Below are 22,233 nucleotides of genomic sequence, written 5' to 3'. Positions count from 1 at the left end.
CAAATACCTTTTTTCTAAATAAGGTCACATTCGCAGATTCCAGGTGGATATATATTTTGGGGGACCACCATTCAACCCACTATACCATCTTAGAGGCAAGAGGGTTAAGTTAGGAAATAGGCAGATTTGCTTTATTAGGCTGTGTCCCTTCCCTTCTCTTCCTGTTCTTTTCATCCCCCACTCCCACCCTCCTACCCCAGCTGCCTTTTTCATCCTGGGAGCAGAACTCTCTCCAGCTGAGAATTTTGCCTGTGGGAGGTCAGCCCTGGGCATTCCCCCTTGTCTTCACCATCTGTCTTGGTCAGTGACTTGCGTGGCTCTTTGCCTGTGCCCTGCTTGTTTGCACATTTGGACCTGGACTCTGATCTCCTGGACCTAGACCGGCTAAACCTGTTTTCTCCCAAGCTGAAGGACTCAGGGAACCTGCTTCTTCCCCTGGGGGCAGGGTTTGGTTTATTCCTCAGACAAGACAGACCTGGTTCTCAGCTGATGGTGACACAGAAGAGGGTATTTCTAGCCCAGATCTCTCAAACTCCAGGTCTGTTCATCCACCTCATTCTTTTTTTGTTTTTGTTTTTTGCGGTACGCGGGCCTCTCACTGTTGTGGCCTCTCCCGTTGCGGAGCACAGGCTCCGGACGCGCAGGCTCAGCGGCCATGGCTCACGGGCCCAGCCGCGGCATGTGGGATCCTCCCGGACCAGGGCACGAACCCGCGTCCCCTGCATTGGCAGGTGGACTCTCAACCGCTGCGCCACCAGGGAAGCCCGGCACCTCTTTTTTGTTGGCTGTGCCGCACGGCATGTGGGTTCTTAGTTCCCGGACCAGGGATCAAACCCACACCCCCTGCATTGGAAGCACATTGGAAGTGTGGAGTCTTAACCACTGAACCGCCAGGGAAGTCGCTCAAAGGGCACCTTGTACACAACTTGTCTAAAACTGAACCTGTCAACCATCCCTCTTCCCCACAACTTGCCTCCCCGCCTGTACTTTCTACTCACTGAATCACATCTCTCTCCACCCACTTGCTGATAACCAGATGTTACCCTTTTACTCCAAACCTCCCCAAAGGCACCAGATTCTGTAGCTCCCACCCCCTAAGTCTCTCTCAAACCCATCTACATCTCTCATATCCCACTGCCTCTACTCTAGGTTGTCATCCCTTTGCATCAACCTGCCGACTGATCTCACAGCCTCGACTCGACTCTCCAGCCTCTCCAATCCACTTTCTCTGCTGCTATCTGAGTCATTCCTACCAACACTCCCTGTTGTATCCCTTCAACACTTCCCGTTGCCTTTTAGGATTCTATTTCCTGACCCCACACCCTGTGCTGTCATCATCGCCAATTCAAATCCACAGCACTCCAGCACTTTATAGATTAAGAAAAATAAGAGCACTTAGGTCAATTAGGTTACCCTTCCAGGGGCTCATCCCTGTCTACGTTGTGATTTCCAGTCCCTTTTCCAGTATCTGGAGGCAATGTTGTCGCTAGAGAAGGAACCTCCTTGTGGATGCAACCAAATGGCTGAGCTAACTCCTCTTTGAGGGCATGAGAGAACCATGGAATCCTAAAACACACACTTCCAAAAATCAAGATCTGGGACTGGTCCTGGGTTTCATGTTTTTAGCACAGGGGATCAATGGAAGGAGAAGCTCCATGGCTAAAGAAGCTAGGAAACTCCAACTCTGGTTTCCTTTCCCTTAGGGGCGCCATTGCTTTGATTCTTGCTTTCTTCTGGAATACAGTCATCTGCTTGTAAATCCCAGGACCACCTTGGAATAGCTGAGAGAGACTGGCCTTTTTCCAGAAGAATTTTTACTAAATAACACATAAGTTAATGAAAGAAAAGGGAAAGAGAGAGAGAGAGAAATCAAAGAAAACACAAAGGACAAGATATGGTACTTATCTAAAGACTGGCATCTGGTTTCAGATTAATTACATTCTAGACCCCGAGGCTGCTTTCTTGAGTTCAATATCAGAAAGTTCCCAGACTCTGGCCAGCCTTTATTTTTTTTGCATGTATAAAAATTCCATCCTGATGTTGAGACAAAAACCAACCCTCTGTCTTATCTATAGCTTTCTTGCAGCATCCACTTTTTTCCAGCTAAGCTGTGGGATGCTGGGGACTGCACAGGGAAGATTCTGGGCCTTTTGGCAATCCCTTATCATGGTTCTTTAATCACAACGGCCATGCCAGGAAATTTTACCCTTGCGGAGGCTGGATTTTCCCTGGGGTTTCTGGCATGATCTGAGAGACCCCTCTTTGTTAGTAATGAGGATGGCTGGAATGGAGAGAAGTGACATGTAAGTATGAAGCTTAACATGTGCCCAACACATTGTATATTTCACTTTTTAGCATAAGCATTCGCCATAGGTGTCAATCACTAGTCATGATTTGTAGAACTTGAGGACCTGAGGGGTTAAGCAACTTGCTCAAGGTGTTAAAGCTGAACAGTCAAACTAGGAGTGAAGTTTGGGCTGATTGATGACAAGTTTGTGATCTGAGCCATGCAGCCTGAGGAGGTAGAAGTGCCTTTGCTTTCTTTGAAGGCACAGGCTTTTCCACCCTTCTTTGTATGTTTTTTTTTTTCCAGTCTAGAGACATTTGCTGAACTCTCTTATGTGCATACCTCTTTGATATTAGGAGGTATAAAAGTTTCCTAGACAAAGTCCCTGCATTCAACCCTGCACCTGGTTCTCTATGTTGAGCCCATCATTCACAGGCACTTATTCTTTCAGATATTGAGCACCTATTATGTAGAAGACACTGGCCCAGGATCTGGAGATGAAAGAGGTTAAACACACAGAATCTGGGCTTCCCTGGTTGCACAGTGGTTAAGAACCCACCTGCCAGTGCAGGGGACCCAGGTTCGAGCCCTGGTCTGGGAAGGTCCCACATGCCGTGGAGCAACTAAGCCCATGTGCCACAACTACTGAGTCTGCGCTCTAGAGCCTGTAAGCCACAACTACTGAGCCTGCATGCCACAACTACTGAAGCCCACACGCCTAAAGCCCGTGCTCTGCAACGAGAGAAGCCACCAAAACAAGAAGCCCGTGCGCCATAACGAAGAGTAGCCCCTGCTCGCCTCCACTAGAGAAAGACCACGCACAGCAACGAAGACCCAATGCAGCTAAAAATAAATAAATGAACAAATTTATTAAAAAAAAAAAAAGAATCCGCCTGCCAACGCAGGGGACACGGGTTCGAGCCCTGGTCTGGGAAGATCTCACATGCCGCAGAGCAACTAAGCCCGTGCGCCACAACTACTGAGCCTGTGCTCTAGAGCCTGTGAGTCACAACTACTGAGCCTGTGCTATAGAGCCCGTGCTCTGCAACAGGAGAAGCCACCGCAATGAGAGTCCTGTGCACCACAACGAAGAGGAGCCCCTGATTGCCGCAACTAGAGAAAGCCCACACACAGCAACAAAGACCCAACGCAGCCCAAAATAAATAAATTAAATTAAAAAAAAAACTACACAGAATCTAGAGGAAGGAAGAGCCTGGGTTCTGCCACCATCATTACCTCCTACTACTCATCCCCTTCCCCCCAAACTCTGAGCCCTTTCATGGAGGGCGTGGGGTTGGGGCTCCTGGATAAGGCTGTTCCTAAGGGGAGGAGGTAGGTACTGATGGAGGGAGTTTTCTTGGCACTTTTTGCCCATTTATTGTGGTTAGTACCTGGTAAGGTGCACAAAATTGTGGAGAATGAGACAAGGAACTAACAGAAATATTTTGAAGGGGAGAAATTGCTCATTTATTCAAAAATAATGGGAAAACCCCTTAGTAGAGCTTGTGATCTATTATTCCTTTGCAGTTTATGGTTTCCAGGTGGCCTTTTCACTTGGAGAAATTCTTTCTGGCTAAGAGATTTCTAGGCCAAAGGAAAAGGGCTGAATTATCCCAATATTGCTGCCAGTTTATGGTTTGACTCCAGCTAAATTATTCAACCTATTTAGGTGTCAGCTCAGAAATGGAGAGGGTGATGTCAGATACGTCACAATATGTTTTCCGTGGGATCTCCCGTAAAAGGGTTATGAGAAATAACAGTTATTTAGTGTGCATAACAAAACACTTCTGCTTTTTTCTCTAGGTCAAAAGAGCTGATGCAGGATCACAATTTGACTCATGGCATAAAACCTTTGGGAATCTGAAACTTTCTTGAGTTAAAAAAAAGCAACGGACACCTGTATTTGCATAGTGCTCTGTGCTGAATGGTTTACAAAGCATTTTAAGATATCACAACTGATCCTTACCCTATCTGTGAAGTGGAATTAGTGTGCCCCCATTTTATACTTAAAGAAACTTGGGTCACACAATCAAGGTAATTCAGGCAAAGGTACTTTATTTTATTTTTTACTTTCCCTCAGCTATCTAGAAAATTATTTTTTTCACCTCAGTAATTTGTGATAATGGACCGTCACAAATGCCATCACCAGGCAAACAAAACACAATCTTCTTTTCTGGGGACACTTCCCATCCCTGCACAGACCCCAAAGCCAGAGTCAACAACACACAGCTGTAAAGCACCAGAAACTCCTAACAACCTAGGACAGTAAGGGATCATCTTCATGTGTATTTTACAACAACGTCTGGGAGTAGCTTGGAATGGATTGGCTTCTCTAAAGAAAGTTGTTTGTGTTCATTTTGGGGGAGAGCCAGCTCAGATTCAACTCTACTTGGTTCTTTGTTTCTGTGAGGGTATGAAGGCTGAGAAAACAGGGGTTGTCTAGAGAATTCGCATGGGAAAATAATAACTTTAAAAGCTTTAGGTACATAACCAGTTAACAGTCCATCAACAGTAAGCTGATTGGCACGATCTCTTTTTTGAGGGTCTGTGGTGATGATGAACTGTAGGGCCCTGTTCCCGTAAGGGCAAAGGAAGCCCCCCTCCTCTAATGGTCTCTTCTCCCAGCCGGGCTGCACTGCAAGCCTGTCTAGAGGCAAGGCCTCCAGGTGTGGGGAAATAGGTTTTATTCAGCCCGGTTTTGGGGTGAACGCGGATAGACCTGACAACGTAGTTACGGTAGACTTGGAAGGGGCCTGTTTTTCTAGCCTTGTCCCCAGATAAGTCTCTGCCCGGAGAAGCTGCAGGCACCTGGGGTCCTCCTGGCTCCAGGGCCTGCCATCTCCAGGCCTGCCGCATTAACATCACCACGAGGAAGGCGCCCTGCTGCGAGCACTTATTTGCATCCAAGTGTTTGCACCGAGACAGGGGCTCACGTGCTCGAGGTCACACAGACTGGGTCTCTCCAGGGACAGAAGCGGGGAGGAAGCCCTGTCTCGGGGTGGGCAGGTGCCGGGGTACGCTGGTACGCCCTCCACTTCCAGTTAGGTCCCCCAGGCCGCCCCCCCTCCCCAATTCCCTGCTGGCCCCAAGCGCTCCGGCCTCCCGGGGGGCCGGGAAGTCGGCCTCGCTAGCCCGGCGCTGGGGGCGGGCACCTGCTCCCACCCCTCGGCGTCCCCTCCCCTTCACTTCCCCCTCCCCTTCACTTCCCCCTCCCCTTGTTCCCTCCCTCCCCTCCCCCCCGCGGCTAGGCGCGGCGGCGGCGGCGGCGGCGGCGGCGGCGGCGGCGGCGGCGGCGGCCGGGGCTGAGGCGGCGGCGGCGGCGGCGGCAGTGGCGGCGGCAGCGGGCGGGGCTCGGCTCGGGCTCCGCGGGCGGGCGGGCGGACATGGCGGCCAACATGTACCGGGTCGGAGGTAGGAAGGCTCGGCCCGACCCGGCCCGTCTGGGAGCGGGCTCCGGGAGTGGGGGGTAGGGGCGAGTTCACCCTAACCGCTGGGAGCCACGGGCGCCCCGGCTGAGGGCTCATGGGGCTGGGGGCCTGCGGAGGGGGCCGGGGCTGCCCCCCTCCCCCACCGTGGCCCACAAGGGGGCCGGGGCCCATCCACACCCCCACATCCCAACCAGGGTTTTAGACCAGGCCTGTACTTGGGGGTATGAACTATCAGATGCCACCCCACCTCAACCCGTGAAACCCCCATGGGGGTCAGGGGCCGTCGAGCCGCCTACGAGGGTGGTCTCTCCTCGCGTGGCTTCTAGGCGTTGGGGGTTTGGAGAGAGTGGAGGGACATCTCTCCTCTACTGCTCCCCTTCATTGGGGGTGTGGGTGGGGGCGATGGGGGCCCAGCCAGGGGCCCAGCTGGATAGGCCTGTTTGCGGGGACAGGGCCCTGCACCTCTCCTTCGTCCCTCTCCCTTACGTTTCTTGTCCAGCCCCCCCCAGGAATGGGGCTTAGAGGGGCCGGGGCACCGCAGCCTGGGGTGGGGAGTGGAGCTCTGCCTGGACGTTTGCTCTGCTGTCTGCCTCCTTCCCAGCCTTCTGCAGAAGAGAGAAATAAGGTCAAACAAACTTTCTCCCTACTCAAGACGCCCTCCTCCCTCTTTTCCTGGTAAAATAATAATTCAGATAAGTGACGTGTTTGTGTGTAAGACTGGCTCTTCTCTGCTCATTAGCCGAGCTCCTTGATGGATGGTGGTGGGAATGGCCTGGCTAAATGAGGCCACTTTGCAGAAGGGAGACGGGAAAGAGCCACTAAGATAGACAATAACACTGCAGCCCAGCCTCTCAAATAAACACACAGTGGGAAGTTTCCAGTGAGCCTATTAGATGAGAGGAAAAACCACACTTGAAAATTTATATCCTTTTTGTTGAAAGGCTGCAGCAATTGCTTTATAACGAGACCCAAAATGGATCTGGATTAAATATGGTAAATATGGTATTAGAAAGGCTGGTTATCACCTCCACAGAGCTCTGCCTCTCAAAAAGTGACCCCTCTCCTTTTTCGCCCCCTCATCTTACTAGAAAGAGCTGTGAAAAAGTTTGTCAATGTGCTTCTGCTCTGCTCACCTGATTTTTTTTTAAGTTGGTGATTGAAATGTACGTTGGGCTGCTAAGCCTTTCAAGATGCTCTGAATTTGTCTTAGGTCAATAGTTTTATGTGAGAAGCCTACTCCAGGGCAAATTGGATTGGAGTGAAAAGATGTGGAAGCAGTTATCGTATGAAAGACACATGTTTAGTCAGCTCTGACTACTCAATGATAAGAAGTGTCTTTTTGTTTATTATTAAAGAAATGACACATGTGGGACAGAAGTCTAGGAGAACTTGAAATGAATATGAATTAATGAATTAATTGAAATGAAAATGCCAGGAAAATAAGGGTCTGTGAATGGTAAGCACATAAGAAAGATAATATATTGAGGCTGCATTACTCAGTTTGCTTTTTACCAGGAAATGAATCACGGGCGTGCTTCATTTTGAATGTGAATTACCTAATATAAAAAGTCATAAATTGACAAACGTGAACTTTATGTTGAAAAGATTAAGCTCTTTACTTCCTTTAATTACAGATTATGTCTACTTTGAGAATTCCTCTAGCAATCCGTACCTCATCAGAAGGATAGAAGAACTCAACAAGGTATACACTGAGTGTTCTTGATTCTAATATTAAGAAATATTTGTTGCCCATTGAAGGGTAATTGGGTAAAGGGCATAAGAGGTGATTTTACTTTAAGTTCCACACTCTTTGAAAGTAGAGATTTCAGACTAGAGAATTATGCAGGATTCTGAATATTCTTTTGCTTTTTATAATTACCTCTGATATTAAATGTTGATATTGAATATGTAACATCTGTAAGATTTCTTCAGATTGCTTTGAGCTTCTCAGAGCAGGTCACTCCTGTAACTCAGTCCCTGTTTATATTTGAAGTCATAATTTGTGTTTCTCCCTTTTTAGTTATCTTTTAATTAATTTAATTTAATTTAATTTTTAAAATTTTTAAAAATTAATTTTAAATTAATTTTTTCCTCTTTCAGCTTGAGAAGGAGGAAGTTAGGGAATATGATATTTAAGGGAATTTGTAAAATTCTAGACTAGGCTAACTAATAAGAAGACAGTTTTGGTATAATTATAAAGTGACTTTTTGCACCTTAGGCCCAAGTAAATAAAACTTTTACATCAAGGTTTGTCCCTAATCGCAGGTGTCCAGGACATCGGAAGCATTATGTGTTGGCAGTAGCTGAGCTTTCACAGTGGAGGCACTCAAACAATCATAAATGACATGGACCATAGATTTCTGATGGTTGAGGGTTACTTGTGTAGCTGGTGAGAATTCACATTGTTAAAATTTTGGGGGCTGTCTAGCTAATACCTTTCCCCCAAAATACCATCTGGAGACTCTGGTCCCGTTTTGAGTCCCAGGAAACCAGATTGGCCAAGGGCATGCCTGGCTTATGAGCGTTGAGGTCTTGGTTCACTTTTGGGGATACCCCGGGGACCTTGCATTTTAAAAATTTCCATAGTATTTGAGACCACCCCCAAATGAAGAAAATGGCCTCAGGATTAGGTCAGTCTGCGGGTGGGAACTGTTGAGATGTCTTCCTGGTATGCTTCTCTTTTATGTTATTGATGTAAGGTAAAAGAATTTAGGCAATTCCAGGGAATTCCCTGGTGGTCCAGTGGTTAGGACTCGGTGCTTTCACTGCTGGGGCCCAGGTTCCATCCCTAGCTGGGGAAGTAAGATCCTGCAAGCCACGCTCGGCATGGCCAAATAAATAAATAAATAAATAAAAGGCTTAAAAAAAGAATTTAGGCAGTTCCACACTGTTCACTGCATCAGCTTACTTGGAAACTTAACTAGGACTCGAGGAGAAATATTGCCCTATGAGACCTGTATTCTCTGGCTGCTCCCTGCTTTGTTCATTCGGCTCTAAGTGCAGTAAGCTCTTTCTTGCCTGTTGCTCTCTCTCTCTCTTTTTTTTTTTGGCTGCGCCACCCGTCTTGCAGGATCTTAGTTCCCTGACCAGGGATTGAACCCAGGGCCATGGCAGTGAAGCACCAAGTCCTAACCACTGGACCCTCTCGGCTGTTTCTCATATGCACCCACCTTAGGACTGTCTGGTTGTTCCCAGCCCCCCATACCTTGCTGTTTTCCCCCACATCATTTATCACCTTCAAATATACTTAATTAATGTGTTTACAGGCATACCTCAGATATTGTGGGTTCAGTTCAGACCACTGCAATGAAGCAGATATTGCAGTAAAACGAGTCACATGAATTTTTTAGTTTCCCAGTGCATATAAAAGTTGTGTTTATACCATACTGTAGTCTATTAAGTGTACATTATGTCTAAAAAAAGATGTACATGCCTAATTGAAGAATACTTCATTGCTAAAAATTGCTAGCTATCATCTGAGCCTTCAGTGAGCCTTCATAAAATAATATTAAAGATCACTGATCATAGGTTGCCATAACAAATATCATAATAATGAAAAAGTTTGAAATACCGCAAGATTTACCAAAATGGGATAGACACGAAGTAAGCAAATGCTATTGGAAAAATGGCGTAGACTTGCTCCACCGAGTGTTGCCATAAACCATTGATTTGTAAAAAAAAAAACACAATATCTGAGAAGTGCAGTGAACCGAAGCGCAATAAAATGAGTTGTGCCTATATTTTCATTGCCTGTTTTCCCAAACTAGAATGTAAGCTCTATGTGTGTAGAGATCTTTTCTGTTCACTAATGCATCCGAAGTGCCTTAGAGTAGTGGCTGGCACATAGTTAAGTAAACAGTTTTTGAATTAATGAATTTCTCAGATGTCTGATGTTAATACTTGTACATGGCTTTACTGTTTACAGAGTACTTTGATTCGTTCATTTTACAAATATTTCTGGGGACCTACTGCTTTTAGAGACGCACTTTTAGGAACTGAAAGATGAACAAGATAGGTCTAGTAGTGGAGATGGACATCAGCTAAGTAATTCCACAGGCAGAAGGAAAATTGCATCTGTGCTAAATTTACAAACATCAGAGCATGGTGCTCTGGAAGCATATACTCTGGGGATTCACGTTTGTCACCTCTTTTGGGCCTCGCAGTGCCTTAAACCTTTAAGGTAGATGGATCATGGATTGTTGTGAAGCACACTGTGGTTAAGCAACTTAAATGCCTGGGTTACACGTCTAGCTGGAACCTGGATCATTTCGCACTTCTTTATCATGATATTACTCTTCCCTTCAAAAGTCCCTCCCCTCCCCCACATTCTCACCTTCTCCCTGCGCCTCTGCTTTCTCAAAGAGTGGTTAATATACGAGCAGTCCTTAGGGGACTGAGGGTGACTGAACTGTGAGAGATCAGAGTCTCTGTAATTCCAGAGAGTGGCAGTTTGGATGGAGTATTGATAAAAAGGAACTGCACTAGGCTAATTAATTACTAAATATTTACATAGGACCTTTATTTCTAAAGGGATGTGAGAGATCTCATTTTAAGTAATTAATTAAATATTTCTCGAGCACTTGTTATGTAGCAGGCACTATGCTAGGCTCAGGTACAACAGTGACCAATATGGACATGGTCTCTGCCCACACAGGGTCTCCGTTCTCATGAGGGAGACACATGAAAAGATGAGTTAACAGGTGTAAAGAAAATAGCGATAAATGGTGTTAACTTCTAGAAAGGAAATAAGCAAGGGCCTTGACCCTTGACATAGAGAATAACAGAGGTTGCTTCCTTTGGATAGGGAGTGAAGGACTTTAAGGACATTGAAGTTGAGGCCTAAAGGATGAGAAGGAGGTAGCCTCAGGAAAAGGGGCCACAGGAGTTCCAAAAAGGCCTTGAGCGGGTCAGAGGTCAAGTTGGCTAAGTGGGGAAATTTAACATGATTAGAAAATCCAAATAATGAATTTAAGAACACTTGATATATTATTATTTTTCAAAATTAATTAATTTATTTTTGGCTGCATTGGGTCTTTGCTGCTGCACGCAGGCTTACTCTAGTGGTGAACGAGGGGCTACCCTTCACTGCGGTGCGTGGGCTTCTCATTGCGGTGGCCTCTCCTGTTGTGGAGCACGGGCTCTAGGCACGCGGGCTTCAGTAGTTGGGGCACATGGGCTCAGTAGTTGCGGCTCGCCGGTTCTAGAGCGCAGGCTCAGTAGTTGTGGCGCATGGGCTTAGCTGCTCCACAGCATGTGGGATCTTTTAGTGCAGCGAGTGGGCTCTGGTGCGCATGGGTTCAGTAGTTGCAGTGAGCGGGCTCTCTAGTTGTGCCGCACAGGCTTAGTAGTGCGGCACGCAGGCTCTAGAGTGTGCAGGGTTAGTTGCCCTGTGGTGTGTGGGATCTTAGTTCCCTGACCGGGGATCGAACCCACATCCCCTGCATTGGAAGGCAGATTCTTAACCATTGGACCACTAGGGAAGTCCTGAAATAGACTTTTGTCTCAATTTTTCTTCCCCAGAACTTTTAGGTGCAAAACTGAATATATTGGTTGATAAACACAGTTCGACATTGTTTTCTCTTCTTTTTTTTTTTTTGAGGGACTGGTTCTTTATTTCAAAAAGACATTTATCAATGTTCAGTATCAAAACAGTTACACTATTGTTTTTTCTTTCCCCAATTGGCCCCCAAGGAGACCACACCAAAGGGGAGTACATCTTAAGCCAATTAAGCTGTAGGATGCACACCTAACTGACCTCACTGAGCCCTCACCAAAAAGGGGAGATTGGGTAGGGAAAGAAACTTTGAAAGATCAGCACACTGCCAGCCCAGACTGTAGAGGGCTGTCACAGCCAGGTGGGGTGACCAGTGTGCCCCAGCCCCAAAGAAGCGAAGTTTCAAAGTAATATAAAATTTAAAAACAATTTTGTGTATAAGCTATTCAAGATTTCTCCAGGACTAACTGCTACAACACACAATGAGATGGCAGTTTTAGAGACAGCAGCTTCAGACCCAGAAAAGGGTGATGAGATGAGTTTCATATGGCGAAATCAGTGGTAGAACATAATTTTCTTTCCTTTCTTTCAAGGAGGCGGGAGAGCAAATAAGTGGTCACCTCAAAATAAGGGGCACATGATCCATTCTGTGAGTGATTGGGAATGGGGTAGAGCTGGGACAAGGATTTGGTCTCAGAGGTCTCACCATCTTAATCTCATCTGGTCACTTCTGATGGAAAAAAAAAGTTGCCCAAAGATACCGTAAAGCTGAAAACCTGAACAGTGCTTTTTTTTTTTTGGCTAACTCCTTCTGGAATCACCTTTCTGGTTTGGCAGGTACTTTTTACAGAGCAATAAGGCTTCCCAAAATGGAGTCCTTCTCTGGGCTGTTTGGCTCTCAGGAAGGCAGGCCCATACCTTTTCCCCTCCTCTACGGGGAGGGCAGTATGCATTAAGCTGAAAAGTTACCTTCCAAAAGTGAGAAAGGGATTAGACTGCTGCATCAGAACTATGGAATTATCTGGAATGTTTTACAAATGGCTGCTACATCAACAGCAACAAAAAAGGTAATTACAAAATGTGTACATCACAGCATGCTTTTAAAGACACTTAACATTGTGCTCACATTCCCTTAAACGTTGTTCCCAAAGATGCTCAGCCTCTAGCCCAAATGGAATCTCTGGAGAGAGGCAGAGACAGTTTGGCAAAAAGGACACGGGTGGGGGTGGGAGACGTGGCGAAAGGAGAAGGCAGCCTTCCAGTTAAAGATCAGCCGTCAGTTTAAAGGTCAGCTTCTGGCCTCAGCGGAGTCGGGGTCAGCGCAGGGCGGGACTGGGGCGCTCTGCATCTCATCCAGGTCAAGCAGAGTCTGGTCCAGCATCCTTTGTGTACAGAGGTGATCCTCTTTGGTGCATTTCAGTTCATCTTCCAAATCATCAGTTGTCTTTTCCCAGCGTGGCTGCCCATCTCTCAACAAACTCAGCACGGGTCTCTGCCTCCTTGAGTTTATCAGTAAGAATCTTTCTTCCTCATACCTGTCTTCTTTTTGAGAGTACTTTTCTTCAGCAGCACTCAGACACTTCAGCTTCTGGTCCATCAGTCTGACCTGCTCATCCGTCTCTCGGCAACGGGACTCTGCGAGCTCAGCTCGCTCCTCTGCCTTCCAAGTCTCCCTCAATAATCACCAACCTAAGGGCCACCTCTTCGTACTTCCTACCTGCCTCTTCTGCAGTGTGCTTAGCTTCTTTGGGTTGGATTTCCTGGAGCTCCATTTTTTCTTCCTTTTTCAAGGATTGGTTTTCAATAACCTTCAGACCTCTCTCGCTGTCATCAGCAGCTTTCTCAGCTTCCTCTAGCTTTTGCAGGGCAGTGGCCAGGTGCTCTTGGGCACTGTCCAGCTCCTTTTCAACCAGCTGCATCCTGCGGTTCAAGGAGGCCGCGTCAGCTTGAGCCTGTTCCCGGGCCGCCTTTCTCCCTCCACTTCCGCGGGAGGCACTCGGCCCTCTCCTCCGCGTCACTGGCCTGCAGCTGCGGAACCTGGGTCTCAGCGCTTCACCGCCTCCGTGGTGGTGACCCCGGCCGTGGTGCCCACCCGGCCCCTGCTCGCCTTCGGGTTCCTGCCCCCTCTGCCCAGAGCTGCAGCCGCTTCTCACCGACATTGCTTATCTTACATACCCTCTTTTCCTCTCCTCTAAACTGTACTCAGATACAGTGATGATGATCTTTTGGAGGAAGAATATAAAGTTAAAATAGAAAACAACTTCACGGTAAATTTTATTTAGTCACTGTCTAGCTTGGGTGTTGCTCTTCTAAAGATTTAGTCTGCACACATGTTGGAAGAAGGCTTTGTGCACATAAGAATGAGGATACAGTCTCAGGAAGTTTTGGAAGTTATGCTTATGGATAAATTTAATGTTATTTGCTATTGTTTTTTTTTTTTTGGTGTGTTATGTTGTATAATTTATATGTTTCTTCATATTCTGTATTTTTTTTTTCATATTCTGTATGTTTTATTAGCCATCCAGTTTGCTCTGAAATTCATTTTAATGTTTTGGGTCTTTTTTTGGTGGGGAGAAGGGAGCCACTAACTTCTTTGAGCATCTAATCTTGTCCCCCATCCCAATCTATATTTGCACATACAAGATTTTGCATATAATTTCAGGAGATCCCTTCAAAGCCCTTTTATAGAACCCAAGTTAAGACCCCTCCTGACGTTTAGGATCTGTTGGGAAGAAGGACAGAAATTGGGAAAAGGAAGTTCTTTTCCATCTGTTCTTTAGTTTGAGCAGACCATATACTTTCCAAAATGGAAAGCGTTTGGTTTTTTGTTTTTTAATAGTGTACTTTCTAAGTCTGGGTTAGAAATGGGCGTGAGTATGAGGTTGACTAAAAGCCCCTTATTGCTGAAGGATGTTTAACTAAACGTGTCTGACAGAATAGAGATTTAAGAGGCTGCAACCTAAATGGAGAAAAGAACACAGGAAAGAAATTGCTGTTCATTGTAGGTTCTTCTTTATACCTGTCTCCACTTTTCCCACCTGTGGGTTTTGTTCAGGTCCTTCTTTTTTCTTAAGACTACTCAGTCCTCCAGGCTTCACCTGTTGGACTCCTTTCCTTCTTTCCTAGCTAGCTAGGGACCTTCTGCCCCCTTTCCTCCTCCTGGAAGCTTTTTCTGTTCTTCCCTCAACAAGTATTACTTCCTGCCTCCATGAGTGAGAAGTGAAGTCTGGAGGGGAAATGAAAGGAGTAAAGACAATAGTGCTGGGAATTTGTCAGGAATGTTTTACTCTTATGCTTCAGTTGTGGGGAACCGGTGAAGGTTTCTGGGTGAGGGACATGATTACAGCTGGGCTTTGGAAGGTTGGAGACGAGATGACACGTGGACAGGCATCTTTGCTGGAGCAGAGGCTCGGTGAGGGCAGACACCATGCATCCGTGGTGCTTAGCTTGTGCAGGGGCACATAGGAAGCGCACACAAGAAATTTGGTGACTTTATATATACAAAATATTTAACTTAGGTCTTCAGAGCTATACTTCTTAAATTATTTGTGGTGGAGGATTTTTAAGAATTTTCAGTATCTTAGACTGCTTTTGTAAAATTTAAAAATGAGAGTAGAAAAATGAAATTTAAAGTAGGCTTATAAAAATGCAAGCCCCATTTTTCATTATTAGATTCAATAGATATAAAATTAACTCTCAAATACTGTAATTCATTTAATTTCTGTACTCATTTCATTACATAGTAACAGCTGTGGACTGGGCCTTGGACCACAATTTTAGTAGCTCAACTTTAGAGGAATGTTCGAAGGGAGGGTGTGTGTGTGTACAGTAGAGAAGAAGAGTAATACTGTACACTGCCTAATAGCCAAGTGTGTGCGTGGTTCAGAAGAGAATATTTATTTTGAACTATGCCCCTCCACCCCAAGCAGGTTCAAATAAGAATTTAATTAGCTTTACAGAGTATCCCTATTGGAGGAACTCACCAGTAAGGTAGAAAAAAAACACGTATGCCTTAAAACTCTTGCTTTGGGTTTTTAACATGCTTTTATTTATTTTTTTAAAATGTTTATTTATTTATTTTCTTATTAGTTGTCCATTAACATGCTTTTGTCTCAAGAAGACAAAAATGATAAAGCACTGATGATTGAAGTCATTGATAGATTTTATTTACATATGAATATTGGACTGTTCATTTAGCAGATTGCTGGATCATTACTTCTGGAGGATGTATTTGATCACAATATTGTGAAATATAGGAGCACTTTGGTTAGGATGTAATATGATTTCAGTTTTAAGGGGCAATATTTCTACAAGACTATTTCTCACTTTAAAATACTGCCGCTGAACTTCATAAAACTGACAACTTTACTGCAGCACATATACTTATTTCTTTTTCTCTGAGTGTATCTGTAAGCCCAGAGAAATTTTGAAAATATGTTCTCAAATTTGTTTGAAATTGGAAATGACAATAGCATTTTATTGTAATCTGTGTGTTTTTACAGTGAACTCTGTAGTGAACAATTGACCTTGAAATCTCTCAGAATTCATAAAGAATAGGAGGGTAGGAGCCTGGGCCCCAGCTGCAGTAAATTACAGCCTAACTGAATATTGATTGTATTCTAGACTGTAGTCAAAAAGAAATAAGAGCTTCAGTGTTCATAACTCAAGGTTTTTAATACTTTCATATGTGAAGGTGTAAAGTAAGTACTACTAAGAATGTTGACCGTTATGGATTCATGGACTCCCTTGGGCTGAGAATGCATTTCCAAGTTATCTGGTCCACCTCACGTGTTGACTGCCCTGCACCTGCAGAGCTTCACCATCAGTCGAACGTGAGGGTGTTTAGGATGGGGCTGGGTGATTTTGCACTTAGCCTGTGCCTCAGGAAGAGGGTTTGGAGGACTATGTTTAACTGTCTTTTAAGTTATGTTGTGGCTTTTTAAATTTTGGGGATTAGTTTCTTAAGGTAAATCAGAGTTAAGTATGGTTTTAGTCATTAAAGCTCTCTGATCACTTTAGTTTAATTTTTAATTGATGCCAATGAGTTATTTTATGTTTGACATTTGTTTCACTTGGAACTTTTACAAACGTTACTCGTCCTGATTTGAATTTTTAAGCTCTCTGATTATCCTGCAGTTGTGGTTGGCACAATAAATGACAGTGATCTTACAATTATGCTGTCTCTAGTTTTGTTTTATAAACTACTTGAATCTAATATTCAGTATAGATGACTTTTATTTTTCTTATTTCTTAGACTGCAACTGGCAACGTGGAAGCAAAAGTAGTGTGCTTTTATAGACGACGAGATATTTCCAACACGCTTATAATGCTTGCAGACAAGCATGCTAGTAAGTTAATTGTCTTTTTCTTGGAAAATTAAAATGTGTTTTGAGCCTTTTGTTTTCCATGATATGAGGAAAAGTACTTTATGTTACCTGTAGCTTTTTGGTTTCCCATTTGTCTTCCTCTTAGTTTAGATGGGAGTAGGTTTTTGGGTGGTTCTTGGTTTTAGTATATATTTTTTAGGATGCAACATATGTTTATTAGTTAGTCGAAATGTTGAAATAGAAGTCTTTGCACATAGGCTTTAGTGGACAATTGGAGCAGTGTTTTGCCATCTCCAATTTTCCATGGCGGTTTGAAGGTTTGAATATGAGGAAATTTTTACTTCACTGGTATTTTGGAGGACTTCTTTTTCCCTCCTCTCTAAAACAACTGGGTTGTATTTACAGTTTTTAAAATTCTGAGTATTTATTATATATTTATAGTATTAGGTATGTGTGGAAAAAAAAGTTTGCTAAAGAAAGAAGTGCAATGTGATAGATATGGAAAAAAATTCCTGCAGATAGCAACTCTGAGCATTTCTTTGTAGTTTAATCTTCATTGTGTGCTTCTCCCTCTGCAGTCAACAGCTTTGACATATTTTAGCCCCTTTGACTTTTTTTTAAACAATCAATAAAAAAGTGATCTAAATTTTAAGAAAGAGTATAAGTACTTTATACTTATACTCAAAATAAAGTATAAGTACTTTATTTTGAAAGCCATTTTTGTCCTACAAAATATGTAATGAGACTAGGACCATATGTAAATGTATTTTTCAGTTTAATACCGTAGTGTCTCAAACTCTGGTCTTGGGGTTCCTGAAGCTTTTGAAATGTTTTGGTAATGGGGGAAGGGAGGCTGTTGGCGCACAGGTTTGTTTTTTGTCTGCCTGAGAATGATTTCCCCACTGGATGTCTGTCTCATAAGTTAAATTCCTACTATATTTTCTGCTGTAGTTCCTAGAGTTTTTCAGTTTCTTTCCATTTTTGTAGAGAAAGTGTTAATTATGATATGGGTTATTCTGTAGTATTTACAAATTGTATATTCACAGATTCAGGGTAATGATATTTGCTCCTCATGTATGAGACCAAAGTATTGCTTTTTAAAATGACATACTAATCAGTTATTTTAGCTATACCTGAAATCTAGAAATTCAGTGTGTTACTAAAGTATCTATGCAAAATTATTTGGATTTTATTCACCATTTACAACATAAACTTAAAGATAAAATGTCTCATTTATATTCATGTACTTTTGGATTTAATTTAGCTTCTAACATAGCTTCTAAAGTTGTTGTTGCAAAGGTAGTGAGGTGTAAAGATGGTTGGGCGTCTGTTGACTGTTCATGGAGGGTCTCAGCCTGGCTGCCTTTTTTGGTGCTGTCTATTTTAGGCTTGTAAATGTAGAAAATCAGGCTTTTTAGAATTAATGAGGCTCTTAGTATTGACTCAGAGAAATGAAATTTTAAGAAACTTAAGAACCAGTGAAATTATATAATGGCAGTCATGCGGTTTAAAGAAAGACCTGGGTTCAGATTCTGGTTGGTGACTTGCTGCTTGCCTTAGGAAAATGTCTTAACTTCTCACTCATCTGCATTTTCCTCATTTGTAAAATGAGGTTGAAAAAAATCACCTCTTTTTTAAAGTAAATATTTATTTATTTATTATTTATTCATTTATTCATTTTGGCTGTGCTGGGTCTTAGTTGTGGCACGTGGGATCTTCATTGCGGCATGCGGTATCTTTTTTAGTTGTGACGTGCAGGACGTGCGGACTTCTTAGTTGCAGCATGCATGCAGGATCTAGTTTCCCAACCAGGGATCGAACCCGGGCTCCCTGCATTGGGAGCGTGGAGTCTTACCCCCTGGACCACCAGGGAAGTCCCCATTTTGAATCATATGTATTTTACCACAGTTAAAAAAAATTAAGGGTGGGAATTCCCTGGTGGTCCAGTGGTTAGGACTCTGTGCGTTCACTACCAGGGGCACAGGTTCGATCCCTGGTCAGGGAACAAAGAACCCACAGGCCACGAAGCATGGCCAAAAATTTTTTTTAAAAAAAAATCTAAAATTGTATACTTCAAGGAAAAAAATTAAAAACAAAATTAAGGGAAAAATTATGCCAGCATTGATGTGAAGCTTAAATGACCTAAGGAATGGCTTATAATGGGTGCTTAACAAATGTCAGTTGGTTTTTCTCTCTCTGTGATTTGTAGATCATCTCTTTGGGTGGATTACTTCTATCTACATTTACCTGTTTTCTTCCATTATTTATTGATTTTACTCTCAATGGTAACTATATGTCCATATACGGTAGAGTTAGAGGTATCAACTGTATTTCTGTTTTTGTATTGAATAAAACTTCACATGGGGCAAATAAAATTGCCTGAATGGTTCATGCTTTATAAAGAGGTTTTAAGGGGGATTAATGGAGAGAGTGTCATATATTAGAAACATTTCAAAACTAGAGTCCTGAATGTGTGGGTGCCTCTTTTTTTTTTTTAATAAATTTATTTTATCTTTTTATTTTTGGCTGCATTGAGTCTTCGTTGCTGTGTGTGGGCTTTCTCTAGTTGCACTGAGCGGGGGCTACTCTTCGTTGCGGAGCGTGGGCTTCTCATTGAGGTGGCTTCTCTTGTTGCGAAGCATGGGCTCTATGTGTGTGGGCTTCAATAGCCTCAGTAGTTGTGGCTCACGGGCTCAGTATTTGTGTCTCTTGGGCTCTAGAGCGCAGGCTCAGTAGTTGTGGCGCATGGGCTTAGTTGCTCCGCGGCATGTGGGATATTTCGGACCAGGGCTAGAACCCGTGTCCCCTGCATTGGCAGGCGGATTCTCAACCACTGTGCCACCAGGGATGTCCCTCATTGTGGACTTCTTTAAAACTTTTTATTGCAGAAAATTTCAAACATAGAAAAGTACAGAGAATAGTATAATACACCTGATGTTTCCATTATTCTACTTTAACAGTTATTACTACATGACCAATTATTTCATCTAGACCCCTACTTGTCCCATTATTTTGAAGCACATCAGAGAAATCTTACTTTTTCATTTGTAAATATTTCACAATGTATTTCTGAAAGATATGGCCTCATTCAAACTTACAGGAAATGCCAAGAATATACAAGGAACTCCAGTATGCCCTTTACCCAGATTCAATAATTAACATTTTGTCATTTTTTATATATATATAATATATATATTCTTTATTATATATATATTTTTCCTGAACCATTGGAGAGTAAATTGGAGACTTTAGAGTGTTTTTCCTAAATGTACGAAAATTCTCTTACATAACCACAGTGTAGTAAACATCTCAGGAACCCTAATATTTACACAAAGCTATTGTCTCATTCGCAATCCTCATTCAAATTTAGTGTCTCAGCAGTGTTCTGCGTAGCTATGTATTTTTTCCTTAGTCTAGGATAAAATCCAGAATCACATGTTGTATTTTATTTTAATTAATTAATTTATTTATTTTTGGCTGCGTTGGGTCTTCATTGCTGCACGTGGGCGTTCTCTATTTGTGGCCAGCAGAGGCTCCTCTTTGTTGCAGTGCGCGGGCTTCTGGTTGTGGTGGCTTCTTTTGTCATGGAGCACGGGCTCTAGGCACGCAGGTTTTAGTAGTTGCAGCACGTGGGCTCAGTAGTTGTGGCTCACGAGCTCTAGAGCTCGGGCTCAGTAGTTGTGGTGCATGGGCTTAGCTGCTCATGGCATGTGGGATCTTCCTGGTCCAGGGCTTGAACCCGTGTCCCCTGTATTGGCAGGTGGATTCTTAACCACTGCGCCACAAGGAAAGTCCCCACACATTGTATTTTATTGTCATGTATCCTTGATATGGAACCAGCTCAGTCTTTGTGTTTGTTTTTTTTTTTTTCGGCCGCGCCATGCGGCATGCGGGATTAGTTCCCGACCAGGGATCAAACCCGTGCCCCCTGCAGTGGAAGAGTGGAGTCTTAACCACTGGACTGCCAGGAAAGTCCCTTTGTGGTTTTTTTTTTTTTGTTTTTCTTTTTCACCCCCGCGGCCTCTCACTGCTGTGGCCTCTCCCGTTGCGGAGCACAGGCTCTGGACGCGCAGGCCCAGTGGCCATGGCTCACGGGCCCAGCCGCTCCGCGGCATGTGGGATCTTCCCGGACCGGGGCACGAACCCGTGTCCCCTGCATCGGCAGGCGGACTCTCAGCCACTGCGCCACCAGGGAAGCCCAGTCTTTTAATCTTTGGATACATATTATTTCATATTCTCTCTCTCAGTATTTTGTTGAAGATAGCAGGTGGTTAATCCTGTTGAGTTTCTTTTGGCTTGGAGTTTGTTCATTGCATCTCTCTTGTGTCCTTTACCATGCTTCTCTGTAGATAGATAGTTAGATACAGATTCTAGAGGATCGAATCTAGGTTTATTTTTCTGGGGTGTGGGTACAAGATCACTTCATGGGTAGCATTGTGTACTTCTGTCATGAGGTCTGTAATGTATCATTGCCTGTTTCTCTGTATTTGTTTATTTTATTATTAAAAAAATTTTTTTTTAATTTAGTTTGTTTATTTTTGGCTGCGTTGGGTCTTTGTTGCTGCGCGTGGGCTTTCTCCAGTTGTGGCGAGCGGGGGCTCCTCTTTGTTGCGGTGCGCAGGCTTCTCATTGTGGTGGCTTCTCTTGTTGCCACGCATGGTCTCTAGGCACGCGGGCTCAGTAGTTGTGGCTCACAGGCTCTAGTGTACAGGCTCAGTAGTTCTGGCACGTGGGGTTAGTTGCTCTGTAGCACGTGGGATCTTCCCGGACCAGGGCTTGAATCCGTGTCCCCTGCACTGGCAGGTGGATTCTTAGCCACTGCACCACCAGGGAAGCCCAGTGTTAAGTTCTTTAACGATGGTTTTGATCATCTCTACAGCTTTCGTGTATCTTGTTCATTATATATATATAGTTGCTCCACAAGTGTTCGTAGCTTTAAATTTACCAAGGGAACAAATTTGAAGAACAGCCAGGCTACCAGTTGTTTTGTTTTAGCATCTTGGTTGGCTGAAAAGAGTCTGTGGTGTTTATCTATCTATCTATCTGTCTGTCTGTCTGTCTATCTATCTCTCTATCTGTGGTGTTTTAAAACATGGTCCTCAACTTCTTTGACGTTCCTTCCATTGATAGATGAAGTCCATGTCTTCTCCGCTTGGATCTGGGTGGGGCTGTGACCAGAACAGTATTGTGGAAGTAATGCTGTCTGACTCTTCAAGGCTAGGTCAGAAAAGGCCATGAAGCTTCTACCTGGTTTTCTTGGAATGTTTGCTCTCAGGATAGTTCTCCTTGGAACTCAGCCACTATACTGTGAGAAAACCAGGCTACATGGTGAGGCCCTTTGTAGGTGCTAAGGTTGATGGTCTGTCCTATGTGAGCCCAGGTGCCAGACATATGCCTGAACGAGCCACCAGCTGATCCAGGCTCAGCCATTTGAGTTCCTCTTGAGGCCCCAGTTATTGTGAAGCAAAGACAAGAGTTCTGTGCTGTGCCCTGTCTGAATTCCTCACCCACTGAATCAGCAAAGTAGAATGTTTGTTTTGTGCCACTAAGTTTTGGGATGATTTGTAACTCAACAGTAGACGATATAACTGGAATAGGATCATAATAGGTTTTTCTGTAATGGGATATTTTCAGTGACAGTTTAAAATCAATATTTAAGCTTATGACTGCCAACTAAAAGTATTTAATGAACTATTA

General features: G+C 43.9%; 1 protein-coding gene and 1 pseudogene across 9 annotated transcripts in view; one reads left to right on the top strand and one right to left on the bottom strand.

Moving 5' to 3' along the window:
- Positions 1–22,233, top strand: part of MTA3 (metastasis associated 1 family member 3) — a 164,109-nt gene that overhangs the window by 5,689 nt on the left and 136,187 nt on the right. For 4 of the 8 annotated variants that reach the window (XM_079940382.1, XM_079940381.1, XM_079940385.1 and 1 more), the window contains exons 1-3: positions 5,644–5,698; positions 7,350–7,417; positions 16,464–16,557. In XM_079940382.1, the coding sequence (XP_079796508.1) occupies positions 5,671–5,698; positions 7,350–7,417; positions 16,464–16,557 (190 nt within the window). In that variant the 5' untranslated portion in view covers positions 5,644–5,670. Of the gene's footprint in view, positions 1–5,643; positions 5,699–7,175; positions 7,418–16,463; positions 16,558–22,233 lie in introns of those variants that run through there. The other 4 variants (XM_079940379.1, XM_079940378.1, XM_079940380.1 and 1 more) reach the window with 2 other exon arrangements.
- On the bottom strand, positions 11,655–14,019 carry LOC307195847 (annotated as a pseudogene). The gene has a single exon. The product of its transcript is annotated as an uncharacterized misc_RNA (transcript).

The sequence above is a fragment of the Stenella coeruleoalba genome (assembly GCF_951394435.1).
Source record: "Stenella coeruleoalba genome assembly, chromosome: 13".
Classification (NCBI taxonomy): domain Eukaryota; kingdom Metazoa; phylum Chordata; class Mammalia; order Artiodactyla; family Delphinidae; genus Stenella; species Stenella coeruleoalba.
This window is presented reverse-complemented; position numbering and strand designations above follow the sequence as displayed.